Raw genomic sequence first — 14748 nt, 5'->3', positions numbered from 1 at the left:
ACCTAACTTGCTTACCATTCTTCCATGTGGTTTCTTTCTTCACAGACTCCATGAAATGACCTCTTCCTAAATATTTGGTCAAATTATCAATTCTGTCTATGGTTCCTAGAAACAAGAGAGGCTCAACTTACCCCACTCACCCCTTATTATCATTGTGCTCATTCTGCCACCCTTGTTTACCATAGAATACATAGGTTGTGGAGCTGCCAACACGCCTACTACAACAGATTTTACTTTCGGCATCCAGGTTTTTTCTTTATCATCACAAAAAACTCACCAGAAGATGAACTTGCAGAAGCAATGAGCTCGAGTTTCGATCAGATGATTATCCCCTATGTAGTTTTTGTAGGAAATATGCAAATACTTACAGAAGAGTAGACCAGAGAGCACACCCCTTTCATCAAGACCGCCCTCAAATGAAAAGCCTGTTCTTCCCATAGCCGCCACCCACTGCATAAAAGCTGGGAGATTCAAGCAAGAACGCCAAACTTCGCTTTGAAGAATTTAGCGATAGAGGCATTAGGTAGCGATGGGAAGCGCTTGACAAGTGATAGCGTGTTACTTGTATGCGGCCGCAAAATGTGACGAAGGGTACGCAGATAAAAAAAAAAACATGATATATATATATATTTTTTAAATATGTAGTTTAAAGAAATACGTTTCGTAAAATATTTATTAATATCACCATGCAGCCGTAAACTTCAACTCCTTCGAAGTGGATTTTCAGCTTCAACACTTAGTTTGAACAAGATGGAAGTTATCACGCCATAAACGTTCTGCGGTGACTGACGAGATGGGAAAATGGGAGATATCAATGGTAATTCCCAATGATATGCATAAGTATTTTGTAGTTGTACGACATGCGTTTCATTTAGAAATGATAACTATCTTATTAGTTTTACTGTATTTTCAGAACTATAATGTAATGTAGGCTTTTTGAATGATAGGTTATGCACTGTTTTGAACGGAGTCAAATGCGGTTAATAGCCTAATTTCTCTTCTTACACCTGTTGGTCATAAATCAGACAGTGCTGTCTTGTCATAGGGTTATAGTCATGTGTAGCCCAATAATGGACTGAATGAGCCTAACGTTACTCCGTATAATCTAAGGACCTTGGCTGTTATATTTCGAGGTGAATTGATTATGGCAGCCAAATACTCCATCTAAACGTGAATCGATTCACAATTGCGGTGTGCTTTTTAGGAACATAAAACCCTCCTTTCATGTCACATCCAAAATCATTCCACAAGTGCAAAATATTGGCTACACTTACTGTACACGGTTTAAACCGGTTTTAACAGTTGCAGCAGACAGTATTTTTCAGTGACAGCATTTTGTGGCATCAGTCTTCTGTTTACACACAGGTGTTTTGAGAAGCAGTTAATTAGCATAGGCAGTGAACTTTTTTCTGTCCGCTGTAACATGGAAATATGTTTGTGTGGGAACCCTAACCCCATAAAGGTGAGTAGTAGTATAAAAAATTGTTTTAAACGACAACAAAAACGTATTTCTTGCTGATATGAAATGTATATACCCGAGAAGACAACGATCCTTATCGGAGGAGCAATAAGAAGACTGTCTCATTGTAAAGGCTGGAATGGAATTCATTGAATTGGATCAAACATATGGAAACCACACGATTGCATCTGTTCCATTCCAACCATTACAATGAGCCTGACCTTCTATAGCTCTTCCCACCAGCCTCCACTTGTCTGTATGTATCCTTCGTGTTAACATTTAGAGCGAACGTCTGGGTTCTTAACAAAACTTCCCTGGCCAGAAGGCGTCTATGAATAAGCTAATGAATAAGACTGCAACATATTGCCCATGCATCTTGCATGGATGTCCAGTATAACCTTGTATTTAGTGTATGAATGTCTGTCAGTGAGACTTTTATTTGCATCATTGTCCTGTGACGACAGATGGTGCATATTGTAATGAAACAGGCAGGGAGCAGGTCTCGAACCCTTGACCTAGCCCACCTAGTCCAGCGCGCTATCGACTGTTCCGCAAAAGCATGCTCCTGCGGCAGAGTCGATATCCGCGCTTATAAACCCAGGTTCGTTACAATATTTTAGCCTCATGGTCTATTTATTAATTAGATAAAACTGCCTGAATGGAAAAACGAGTATTAGACCTATAGCTGGTTTCCAACAATACATGGTGAAATCATAATGTTAACTGCTTTAGCAACTATTGACAATAGTATTTTCTGGTCCGGGCAGTTTTGTTAAAGATCCCCGACACTCGTTCTAAACGTTAAAACGCTTCGCTTGCGGTATGGTATTGGAAACAAGGATCATGTTTCATATCGGCGAGAATTAAATTACTGCCGACCTTTTAGGGTTAGTGTTCCTACACGGCCATATCTCCATGTTACATCGCATGTTTACGGAAGACATAGGCTGCCACCTGTGCTAATTTTTGTAATTATTTTTTAATATTTTTTATTTCACCTTTATTTAACCAGGTAGGCTAGTTGAGAACAAGTTCTCATTTGCAACTGCGACCTGGCCAAGATAAAGCATAGCAGTGTGAGCAGACAACACAGAGTTACACATGGAATAAACAATTAACAAGTCAATAACACAGTAGAAAACAAAGGGGGGAGTCTATATACAATGTGTGCAAAAGGCATGAGGAGGTAGGCGAATAATTACAATTTTGCAGATTAACACTGGAGTGATAAATGATCAGATGGTCATGTACAGGTAGAGATATTGGTGTGCTAAAGAGCAGAAAAGTAAATAAATAAAAACAATATGGGGATGAGGTAGGTGAAAATGGGTGGGCTATTTACCAATAGACTATGTACAGCTGCAGCGATCGGTTAGCTGCTCAGATAGCTGATGTTTGAAGTTGGTGAGGGAGATAAAAGTTGCTATCTAGCGTTCTCCGTTAACCTGTGTGTAAGCATAACTGGGGAGGAAGTGTATACTGTCCTGCTAACCACTATATGAAGAAGTTTAAGGAAAACATCAACTCAAATGGCTCCTTTTGTGATGACCACTCAAACAGTGTTGCATCTTTTTTTGGAAAACTATGGCAAGACATCAGTAGATTTATAATTGAACACATTTATGAAGATTTCACACTATTGTGGAGAGATGTACTGCTTGGATTCTTTACCTACGATAGAAATAACCTTAACATTTATGTAATTTCATTATTCTTTTGGCCAAATTTCATATTCACAAATGTACATTTATAAACAAAACACCACATTTTCTTACCTTGCAAAAAGAAAATTAACTATTTTAAGACAAATACTCTACTAACAAAAAAGCTGCTAGAATAATAAGTGTCTGTATGTCCCTTAATGTCCTTGTGTAATCTGATATTGTACCCCCTAGCCTAAATGTCCTTTGTATATTATTTATGTATACACTTGTGTTCCCACATGTATTTCCTGTATTGATTTGTTAATAAAAAAAAAAGGAGAGATTTGATCTCTCTCTCAAAAAAGACAAACTGGGGAGGAACTGTAGTTGGTCACTGGAGGCATACAGTTTGTGCAAAGCTACTACAGTAAGTTATCTTATTTGAACATTTTTCTTGCTGATATGAAATATAAGGTGCATATTGGAATGTGTTTCGAAAACCGATTTGAAAGCTATGATTTATGTTTCTAAACATAAAAAAAGCGTCAATTGTAATTCACATACGGGGAAGAAGTGTTTTCGAGAGCTATCCTGATAACATTTGTATCATTATGTTCAGTCTCAATATTGGACAATTCTTGTCTGTTTTGAATTTAGTTTGGTGCACCTAAGATAAAGATGTTACTGTATTGTATCCTTGCCCATAGAATTAGGATCTCTGAGCCTTGGCCTCATGTAGGCCTACAGATAATGTAATGCAGTATTCCATGAAGGACAATGGTGTGATATTGGTCCCCTCACGACACCGATAATAGTCTCTCTTTCTTGGCCTGGTCTTTTATCAAGTGTGTATAATTAGATTGTGACACACGTCTGCCTGCCTTGAACCTCAGTAACCCTCTGTAATTTAGGAGCTGGGTAATGATTATAATGTGCCTTGAGTGCTCTGCCCACCATACGCATCTGCATGTCTGTCAGATGGCATATGACTTAAAATGCTCTGATTTGCTTTGCTCATACATGGATAATATAAGTGCCAATGTTAAAACCAGACTTTAGTTTTGATAGGGACATAGGGGGGAAAGCCTAAATTATATCAGAAGGCGGTGGACAGATATGAGGGGCGTGTATTAGAACAGAGAGGTTGATTGGGGGCTAGTGACAGACTTGTATGGAGGACTGAGTTGGGGGAGTGGGTGGAGGGATACAGTGGCAAGACAAAGTATGTGAACTACTTGGAAATACCTGGATTTCTGCATAAATTGGTCATAACATTTGATCTGATCTTCATCTAGGTCACAACAATAGACACAGTATGGTTAACCAATTTAGGTAAGCCAGGTAATTCCAAAGGGTTTATGTAGTTTTTCTTGCCACTGTAGATTTAATAGGTTGCATATTTTAAAGGGGATTATGCTGATTTATTTACAGTTTCTTAGATCATGTCGTTTCAATTATTTGACCCAGGTGCCGTCTCTTTGTACCACATTGCTCTTGTCCTCAATAGGCAAGCTGTGTACCTTTTTCATGTTCTTTGGAATACATTAGTTATTTTCCTTGTCCTGCTAAATATGCAGACTATTGTATGAAATGTTGTAATTGGGTAACTCTATTTGAATTCTGTCACTTTTTGACAGCACCCCTTTTGATTTGAACAGAACTTTCCATACATATTTGCATATTGTAGAAGTGCTCAGAAAGTGACTTTTTGGATCTGAATGCCAAAACAGAGAAAGGTCCTTAAAGTTGGCATATTTTGCATACCATGAGACAAACATGTTTTCATCACAGGAAAATATTTAACCTTAAACATAAAATTATATATTTGTTCAAATTGGCACGTTGTAGCTTCGACCCTATTTGACATAATCTGAGGTTGTGTTGTGCCCGCCATCAGTTGAGACACAACATGCTCTTAAATACAGGGTGGATGATCATTTACGTTAAAGGTTAAAAAATAATCATAACTTGTATTCAAGAAATTCTAAATGAGTTTGACAATCCTGTTTAACCATGTATCTTTTCCAATGATTAAGACATGGATGTCTGATGGTATGGCGGGGTATGCAAAATGGGGAAACTATGATCACCTCTATCATCTGAATGTTTTGCCATTCATGTCCAAAAAGTCACTTGCTGAGCACTTCTTCCATCAGCAAACATGTATGTGGGGAAAAAGGGATGCTGTCAAAGTGATTGAATTCATATTTCCATTTCTGCTCAGTGTTTTCTCTAATGTAAACAGTACAGTGTTTCTAAGAGATTTGAATTAAACCTTTTAAAGTGAAGAAATCTCATCTAAATCTAGCTTTGCTAAACCAATGTGTGAATACCCTGAGACAAATCTGTGATGTGTGTACAGATGTAAACATGAGTTTGTCTTTTCACCTGTCTGCTGAATAACTGATAAACCCAAAGAGCTCCCTGTATCACAGACCTCCCAGGTGAATAACTGATAATCCCAAAGAGCTCCCTGTATCACAGACCTCCCAGCTGAATAACTGATAAACCCAAAGCGCACCCTGTATCACAGACCTCCCAGGTGAAGTGTCTACATTTTGCTCACACGGCGGGCATGCCTCTGAATAGGCTTACTGTAATGGACCATAAACATCAATCTGGTCTCACAGTTGGTCATTATGGTCTTCAGGATCTGTCCTGTCAGTGGTGTACATGTCTCCCCATCTCATTGTGTGAGTTCCTCCTTCCCACCCAGAACCCAGTGCAGGAGTGGGGTGAGGAGTTTGAGGAGGGGGCGTTGTATGGAATCACCCTGCGTCGGGAGCCCGTCCAGATACCAGCCAGCCCCACCAAGGCCTGGCCATGCGTTGCCTTCGTCCAGTACCGGACCTGCAAGGTGCGCAGGCTGAAGGCAGCCACCCTGAATCGGCTAGTGAGCCACCTCCTGGACCCCTGCTGCCAGGAGCCTGACTACAGACTGATCTTTCTGTCCACCTACCAGACGTTCACCACTACCAGTGCACTCATTGAGCTGCTCTTCCAGAGGTGGGCCATGTCATTAAATTACAGTACTCATAACTACTATCATGTTTCACCTGACCATTGTCTCAGAGCATAATGCAGAAGCTGTTTCACTGTTAAAATGAGACAGTATAAAATGATGTGAGCAAGTTGTTTGATCTCTTTAGTTTGAAAACACCTTGACGGTGTAGTTTTACCATCTTCTATCAAATGAATGTTTGGTGAAATGACCTAAAAATGTCTCTCCCTCTTCTTTTGCCTTCTCTCGTTTGACACATTCCGAGTTACCACAGTAACAAATAAGATTAGCCAAATTGGATTCAGAATGTTATGTTGGACACAGATGAGAGGGTATGTCGAGAGTGGCTGTTTTTGAACAACACCTCTCGCTGTGTATGGTCACTTAGTTTCGTCAGATAGTCATTTTGTGAGGGAAACAAGAAAGAAAAAACTATCTCAGCATCTTTGATGTAATGATAATAAGCACCCAGCAGGTAGTTAGCCATTACAGGTTTTACAACAACAACATTTATTCACTGAGTTTGGAGTGAGGTCAGGATAACAACAGAGCATAGAGACAGACCAAAGAAAAACAGTCTGAAGAAGAATGTGACCAACAGGACAGTGGTCCAGTCCCGGTTTAGATGAGTCTGACACTCTTCCTAATTGTTCTCACAGGGACAATGGGGCTTCAGATGTGTACAACAGTGAATGTCACAGGAGGTGAGCTGGCTGCTTTTCCCTTGATCACATTTATTTCCTTGACTCTGAAACAGGGAAGACATTGTTTCATCACGTTGTCTCCTCAGGCGTCTGTTGCCCCTGATCCAGACTTGGTTGGAGGAGAACAGTGAGGACTTCCGGGATCCTCCTCAGCACCCCTCCCTAAGGCTGCTGTTGGACCACCTGCACTGCCTATCCTCCTTCTGTTCACTGTCCCAGAGCTCTGAAACTCTGCTTAATAAGTTCCAGAGAGAAGGTACAGGATTCTCAATTGACTTGTTTTTCCTAACCGTTTCTGTGAATTGCCTTTGATTTTTTTTATACCATTGTTGACCCCCTTCTGTCATGCCTCTCTCCTTTAATAGAAATGGATACTGGTGGCCATTCTGCCCAGGCTGAGGACGAGAGCTCAAGGGAGGAAGGCCTAGAATGGGACAGCCCACAGGATCAGGGTGACATCATGGACTTCTCAGTCACAGGCATCGCAGAACAGCTCACCCGACTGGACGCTGTAAGTGTCAATCATGGCAGATAATTTCTGACTCTTAATATGCGTCCTCAGAAGTGGATCACTAACACACTTTTTCCATTTTACCTTCCTTATCTGTGCATCTCTCAGGGGCTGTTTAGGAAGGTGGTTCCCTACCAGTGTCTAGGCTGTGTGTGGTCCCAGAGAGACAAGAAGGAGAACCTGTCTGCTACCGTTAGCGCCACCATTGCCCAGTTTAATGCAGTCACCAACCGAGTCATCACCTCCCTGCTCTGCCGGCCCACCTCCAGCCCCACTTCTGTCCTCAGGGCCTCTAGCCCAGCTCAGAGGGCCTGCGTCATTGAGAAGTGGATCAGAGTAGGACAGGTCAGACACATCTAGGGACTTGGACCATTTGAGGGATACAATTTCAAATCCAAGTGCATCCTTCTTACACATTCTTACACAACGTTAACCTGCATCCTGGTTCTCAGTGCGTTTAGTTGTAAGTAGTAAGTTCTAAGTCAGTCTCTAACTTGTGACTGTTTTCTGAAACAGGAGTGTCGGCAGCTGAAGAATTTCTCCTCTTTGAGGGCCATCCTGTCTGCCCTTCAGTCCAATGCTGTCTACAGGCTGAGGAAGACATGGGCGGCTGTGTGTAGGTACGGACTGTCGGGTCATACTGGAAGGGTTAGTTGAGTCATGAAGCTAGAGGGCCAATAACATTGACTGAATATGGCAAAAAAAATAACAAGGGTGTCCTTATCCTCTGAGAATGTAAGGCTTAGTAAGGAAATTATTTACTAGTAATTGACCTACATTATTCAACTAACCTTAGTTTGTACTTCATGCCATAACTATGCAATAAGCAATTTTTATTGAGTCAGTCAAGAATAGTTGAACAATAATTTTAGGTCAACATGCCATGCCTTACCAACTCTAAATCCTTTTGAAGCTTCAAGGATATCTTTTGTAATGAAGTTGCTAGTGGTGTCTTGTCTGAGTGTTATTTTTGGATTGATTTAATTGGTTTGTTCTTCTTCAGGGACAGCGTGGCCATCTTTGATAACCTCTGTGAAACCTTCCCTGATGAGAACTGTGTGTTGAGCAACAGAGAGATCATTGTGGGGGTAAGAATCAAGTACCTTAAGGAAATTGATTTGACTTCATTTTTCTTTACTTGAGTCTCTGCACAAATGTAATGCAGACGATATGACACTGTTGAAATACTTCCAATATGTAGTGTTTTATTGTTTTGAGTGCAGTTGACCTTTACTTACATCTTCAAGCACCATGATATTCTACTTTTATGACTTATTAAAACCCATCTTTCTGTCAAGTTAATGTTTAGTGAAATTTCCTTACAATGTGTTAATAGTAAGCCATTGTCCCAAAGCAAAAGAGAGGGTGTTCTATTTTTCTGTCGGCTCTGGGTGTTTGTCTAAAATCTTCACTAGGTCTGGTTACAGTGAGCGGACTCTAAAGTAAAATTCTACATATTGTCCAGAATTTCAAAATAACATGCTAATATTAGCATCATTGTCAACAAACACTACACTAAAGACAATTTCCCCAGCAGTTCCTTGAGAAACACCTTCATTTGCCTCACGTCTTTTTAAAATTTTACTGTATTGGTCCACCCCTTGTTCAATTGAACTGTTCCAGAAAAATAGTTTCAGTTGCTCCCTGTGTCTGCATTAACAGCCTCACAGGATTTGTGCTTTTGACACATGTTCTTATCAAAATGCTCCTTAGCACAAAACTGCTTTTGTTTGCATGGATTTTAAAAGCTCAATATATTGTTTACATAATGTGTGTGTGTGTGAGGGTCTATTCTAAGAACAACCAATGTGGTGTTGACCCTATAAACTGGTAAAGTAAGTTCTGACCTAGAACATATTTGACTGACTCTTTGCATATGCTGTAGGTCATTGCAGATGAGTGGACAGGTTGACAATGGAAAGCCATAAATGCAGACTGAATTTAGCTTCTATCTGACCCCTTTTCAGGATGGAAGCCAAACAGCCATGGATAATATTTCTCCCAAGATATCCAAGCGATGTCCTATTGCCAGACAGATGGTAAGCAATACTTCAGAGAGCGATTGAGTAAGAGACATTGCAGACATGATATGTAGACATGAGATATATATCTATCTATATATAGTAGGGGTCAATAAGTTTGAGTTTAGCTTTCACTTCTTTCCATGCAACATTAAATGGACAGAAATGATAGCAGAGGCCTCCCAAGTGGCGATGTGGTCTAAGGCACTGCATCGCAGTGTTGCAGCTTCACTACAGCCTGGGGTTTGATCCCAGGCTGTGTCACACCCGGCCTTGACCGGGAGTCCCATAGGGCCACAATTGGCCCAGCATTGTCTGGGTTAGGGAGGGTTTGGCTGGGGGGGGCTTTACTTGGTTCATCGCACTCTGGGGGGGGGGGTCGGTCATGTTTTGGAGGATGCGTGAGTCGACCTTCGCCTCTCCCAAGCCCATTGGGGAGTTGCAGCGATGAGACAAGATCGCTATTGGATATCACAAAAAAGGGGGGTATAAAATAGAAATGATAGCAGAATTCTGTGTCTCTGAAAGTTTAAAAAAATCTATATATACATTTATTATAAGCTATTACGGGGGGTGGAAAGGGGAGGAAGCATCCTAGTACTGTCTGCTCAGTATTTTGCGGTGGCAGTTTCTGCTTCTTGAAGTCACATGTAGCCCCTATCCGCATCAGCTTTTAACCCACAAGAGGAAAAATCTAGGAGAAATCTATTCAAAGACCGAGAGTGTCATGTGTGGCAAGAGGAAGCCATCCTATCCTTAGCCACTGATGTTTCAAATGGCCACAGATTACTAGGCTATGAAAGGACAGTAATCATAGACCAATACCTTTTTCTAGCATCATATGCACATTCTTTAAAGCTGTGTTACTAGAATCCTCTGCTGACATGCTGTCTCTGTACTGTCATGTCTCCTCAGAGCACCTCCAGTGGGGTAGTTCCTTACCTGGGCACATACCTGACTATCCTCACAATGCTGGACACTGCTCTACCAGATACTGTGGAGGTAAGCAAACAGCCATTGAAACAGACGTCTCAGTTATGGCAGCTACTTTAAGTTAACTCTATATTTACTTTAGCGGATTGCTATCTTAATGTTTAATATTGATAATAAATCTTCCATATTGTCAAGTATAATAGCATGTTGTGCTATTTTTGACAGGGGGACCTCATAAACTTTGAAAAGAGGAGGAGGGTAAGTTGTTGCTGTTTTTGTCTTCGATCTCTAAGCCTGTAGGGAATAGGATTTTATGTAAAGAAAACAAAAGATGCCGTACGAACATGTCTAATAAATATTTCACCCTTGTTATATGACATTACATGCATTGAATTGGTGGTACACTCACCACCACATTTTAGTGGTACTATCACATGCCGAAGGGAAAAGTGCACACCTTTATGCTTAAGGATGTTTGCTTACTGCTCTAAATTACTATCTCCTAGCCTTTACTGGAGCCCCATGACTGTTAAAATTGTTGTCAGGTGTTACTAGTTCAGGACACGTTACATAACAACCACATAGCTGACATGGGCTCATGATCTCCCTCTCTCTCTGCAGGAGTTTGAGATTCTCTCTCAGATCCGGCAGCTCCAAGCCTCCTGCTCTCAGTACAACCTGCCCCATCACACCAGGATCACTGCCTGGTTGCAGGGCCAGAAGTTGCTCACTGACCAGGAGAGGTGAGAACTTGTCCCCCACTGGTTTTATTGTAGATCAGTGAGGAGATAAAGAGCTGGTGAGCTTTGTAGGATTGATGGGGCCTAATAATGTCTTACAATTATGCCCCTTATAGCCAATAAACCTTTTATACAACCTGAATTGTCTCAATCTAATATACTGTATACCCAAATGTACTACTCAAATGACATGTAAAACACAATTCCCATAATCCCTACCCTGGTTTTGCCTGTTAAGGAAAATGAATAGAAAACCCATCTAGAGCTGGGGTTGAAACAGGGCTGCAGTGTGTTCAGGCTTTTAGAATCCGATGTGTTAGTGCAGGGCTGGAACAAAAGGCTGTATACATTTAGACAAGTCCACCCTGACTTCGGGGCTCATAAGTGTTTTCTGTGTTCTGCCACAGCTATGAACTGTCCAGAAACCTGGAGCCTCCAATAGACCTCTGCTCCCCAAGCGCCTGGAGCCACCGTTTGCTCAGCAAGAAACTGTCCTCGTGAGTACTGAACACTTCTCTTAACAGCAGTTGCCATCTTGTTAATTCTACTCAAGACCGTAGTATTCACCCCATCGCTAACATATACAACTATTGTAACATTGTTGCAAATAAACAAGAACTGTAAAAGAACAATGACAAAATGCAGTATTTAAGGTTTTACTAGTGAACGTTGACCACATTTGTAAATTTAGTGGAAAGTTGTAACTGTGTGTATTTGCAGACTCCTGAAAGTGAGTGAGGGATCCAGCAGGAAAACCCATGCAGACGAGATCAGTGTGTCGTCTTCAGGGTCCAGTGGCTCTGAGATGGAGGATCTCTCCACCCCTCCCTCCACACTCAGCATGCAGGTACAGCTCTTGCCGATCCCCTTTAGACATGCCTCTGACTGTCTCTCTCTTTCTGTCAGTCATTGCACACCCTGGTTAAAGCTGTTTCAAATGTTTTAGTAGAACACACTGCACTACAAAACATCCTCTAGTTACAATTTACTAATACCAGTAGTTACACCATGAAGCAATTCAAAAGTAATTGCCATTGTGTGTCTTTCTATAACCTCCCATTCATAACAGTGATCCCCATTGACATCTCATCGATACTGATGTCCTTGAGAACTGGAATGTCTTTTGACCAGGTCCTCGAAGCCAAGCAGGAGTGGTGTTTGCTTAGCACATGCCTCGCTGGTGAAGCATGGCTCAAATACTTCAGTTGTCCACGAATGTGCTGAGGTCAATGTCTCAGACAGACAAACTGAAAGACTAATGAATTATTTCAATAGGCACTCATGCATGTACGGTCTCTCTACCTTGTCCCAGTCTCTGTCCAGCTCCTGTCAAAATGTGGCGGAGGCCTTACCCTCCTCCCCGGATGGCTCCACTCCCTCCAGTTGTTCCTCCAGTTCTCAGCCTGACCTCTCTGCTCCAGTGGCTGCCCACCCTAAACCCATGCTGGCCTCTCATCACAAGCGCTCTGTGTCCATGACCTCCCTCCCCCTCTACAACAGACAGGTGGCTGACTCCTGTATAGTGAGGGTCAGTGTGGAGGCTGGTAATGGCAACATGTACAAGAGCATCCTGGTGAGCTTGGGTTGGGATCTGGCGGTAGGGATTATCTTGGGGTCCTGTTATGGAAATGTAAAAGGGATCATGTGTGTAGTACTCTAGCTCTGTACATTTGGTTATGATGAAATCTAAGATAAGAACTGCTGTGTTGGTTACATTTACATTTTAGTTATTTGGCAGACGTTCTTATCCAGAGCGACTTAGTTATTGCGTTCATCTTAAGATAGCTAGGTGAGACAACCACATATCACAGTCGTAGTATGTACATTTTTCCTCAAAGAAGTTATCAGCGAAGTGGGGGGTTGTTATTTAAGATACTCTGGTTGGTTGAAGGGAGGTTTTGCAGCCAAAGCTTTCGCTACCTCATTACAGCATATTAACTGCTTGTTTGACTTGTCCTTCTCAGCTGACTAGTCAGGACAAAACTGCCCAGGTGATCCAGAGGGCCCTGGAAAAACACAACCTGGAGCACCTGACCTGTCAAGACTTCACCCTCACACAGTTGATCTCCCAGGAAAGAGGTGAGCTAAAACAATCAGTGCTCTTACACAGTACATATGCCCACTCAAAGATGCCACATCACTGTGCAGATCAGTGTTGGTCAAGCAAAGAGTTGTTATAGTTTGGCATTAACTACACCTACCTATAGTAGAAATATTACTGAAGATATTGTTGTCCTGGAATGATTTGAAGAGGACATTTTAATAGTATACGTATACTGTATGTAATATTCTCCTTTCTCATACCAACCCCATTTATCTTCTGTTTTTCAGAGTTGCTCATTCCGGACAAAGCTAACGTCTTCTACGCCATGTGCACGTCAGCGAACTTTGACTTTGTTCTGCACCAGTGTCCACTGGGTCAAAAGAAACCTCTGTGCGCTACTTCCAGCCTTGGACATTATTCAAAGTAGACACCGTTCTATGGCAATGATGAGTAACTGCAAACCAGGACTGAGTTCAAAGGATTTTGTACAGACATTTACCTGGTTTTTGTTTTTAATAACTTTATTTTATGACAAAAATCATGTTTAAATGTTCCATGATGGACAGACCCCTGCTTGGTTTGTTGACAAGTGGGTGCCATGAGAGGAACAGGTGGAAGATGATAGTATGATGGCACGTCATGTAAAATACACATGTTATGTGTATATATATACGGCTGAAGACAACAGATTTGGGGCTACATTTTGAAACCCATTGAACAGAATGTCCTTTATTTATTGGTGGAGCAAACTCTACATGAATTCCACCATTCAACACTCAACATTCCTACTAGACTTCCCTGAGGTGCTTTACTTTGTGGAAAGGAGTCACGTTGGAACAGCATCAGCAGTGACTCTCTCTCCCTCAGTCACACACCAATATACAGACACGTAATAGTTGTTTCCTCTTGTCTCTTCTCCTCTGAGCAAAACCAGTCACATATTTGTTTTAATGAGAGACATGACTGACATTTCCCAACAGGGAGAGACTCCCTTTTAAGGCTCATAGGGTATGAAGTCACAAGAGACTGCCTGCCACCTGAGCAGTGGATGGGAATGTTCTCACCCGGATCACTATGTTCCCCAGGGTATCAGCCCGCCGTCATGGCGATACTGATTGGGGCTGTGCGTGTGAAAGGAGGGGCTGCCCTGACTGGCTGGATAGCATTCCACATACACTACAGTCAGCTGCTGTAGAGGGGACACTGACAAACATTTATGGACTCAGACTGTCAAAGTTTTAATGATGGTGATAAATGTGTTAAATGGTTCTGTGTTGCATTTCAGTGTTAATACTTAGATTTGTTTTTACATTGTTTTCTATTTTTCTCCTATAATGCTCTTGATGATTAGGTGGGCCTCCATGGCTGTGTTACCTAGCTACCCAAACTCCTTGTTCCGGCCAAATGCCACGCCAACGGACGTTAATTTCTCCTCCGCAATGAGTCTGGATCTGAGTACCTCCCTGATGATTTCTAGAATGAAAATCCAATCTAGACCGTCTGATTGGTTCCAGAAACCAATGGGTTGAGCCAGAACACGTGGGTAAATCGGCATTTTGAAAATTAGTCATTGGCTTTGATATGCTGATGGGTTAGAGATGATCAACCGCTGATGATGCCTTGTTTTGTACAACACCCCTCATTATGACGTCGCCACAAATGACTTCAATGATCGCACTCTCAGACTGAAGT

The 14748-nt window shown here is 41.7% G+C and overlaps 1 protein-coding gene across 1 annotated transcript; it reads left to right on the top strand.

Annotated features, from left to right (window-relative positions):
- Positions 1-475: 475 nt before the first annotated feature.
- LOC112259221 (ral guanine nucleotide dissociation stimulator-like 1) lies at positions 476-14379 on the top strand. Its single transcript, XM_042327598.1, has 17 exons — positions 476-817; positions 5819-6108; positions 6763-6807; positions 6894-7063; positions 7173-7318; positions 7427-7663; positions 7835-7938; positions 8322-8406; positions 9286-9357; positions 10255-10341; positions 10498-10530; positions 10894-11015; positions 11420-11509; positions 11733-11859; positions 12325-12585; positions 12977-13091; positions 13344-14379. Exons 1-17 carry the CDS (start codon positions 794-796, stop codon positions 13481-13483), a joined length of 2148 nt encoding a protein of 715 aa, XP_042183532.1. The 5' UTR covers positions 476-793; the 3' UTR covers positions 13484-14379.
- The last annotated feature ends 369 nt before the right edge of the window (positions 14380-14748 follow it).

The sequence above is a fragment of the Oncorhynchus tshawytscha genome, linkage group LG09 (genome assembly GCF_018296145.1).
Source record: "Oncorhynchus tshawytscha isolate Ot180627B linkage group LG09, Otsh_v2.0, whole genome shotgun sequence".
Taxonomy (NCBI): domain Eukaryota; kingdom Metazoa; phylum Chordata; class Actinopteri; order Salmoniformes; family Salmonidae; genus Oncorhynchus; species Oncorhynchus tshawytscha.
Note: the sequence above shows the minus strand (reverse complement) of the source record. Positions and strands in the feature narration are given on the sequence as shown.

Excerpts from the sequence above, each read along its gene's own strand:
- LOC112259221 (XM_042327598.1), top strand. The coding sequence starts at position 794 with ATGGGAAAATGGGAGATATCAATG. Across the intron at positions 6,808-6,893 it reads AACAGTGAATGTCACAGGAG|GCGTCTGTTGCCCCTGATCC; the intron begins GTGAGCTGGCTG and ends TTGTCTCCTCAG. Across the intron at positions 7,939-8,321 it reads ACATGGGCGGCTGTGTGTAG|GGACAGCGTGGCCATCTTTG; the intron begins GTACGGACTGTC and ends GTTCTTCTTCAG.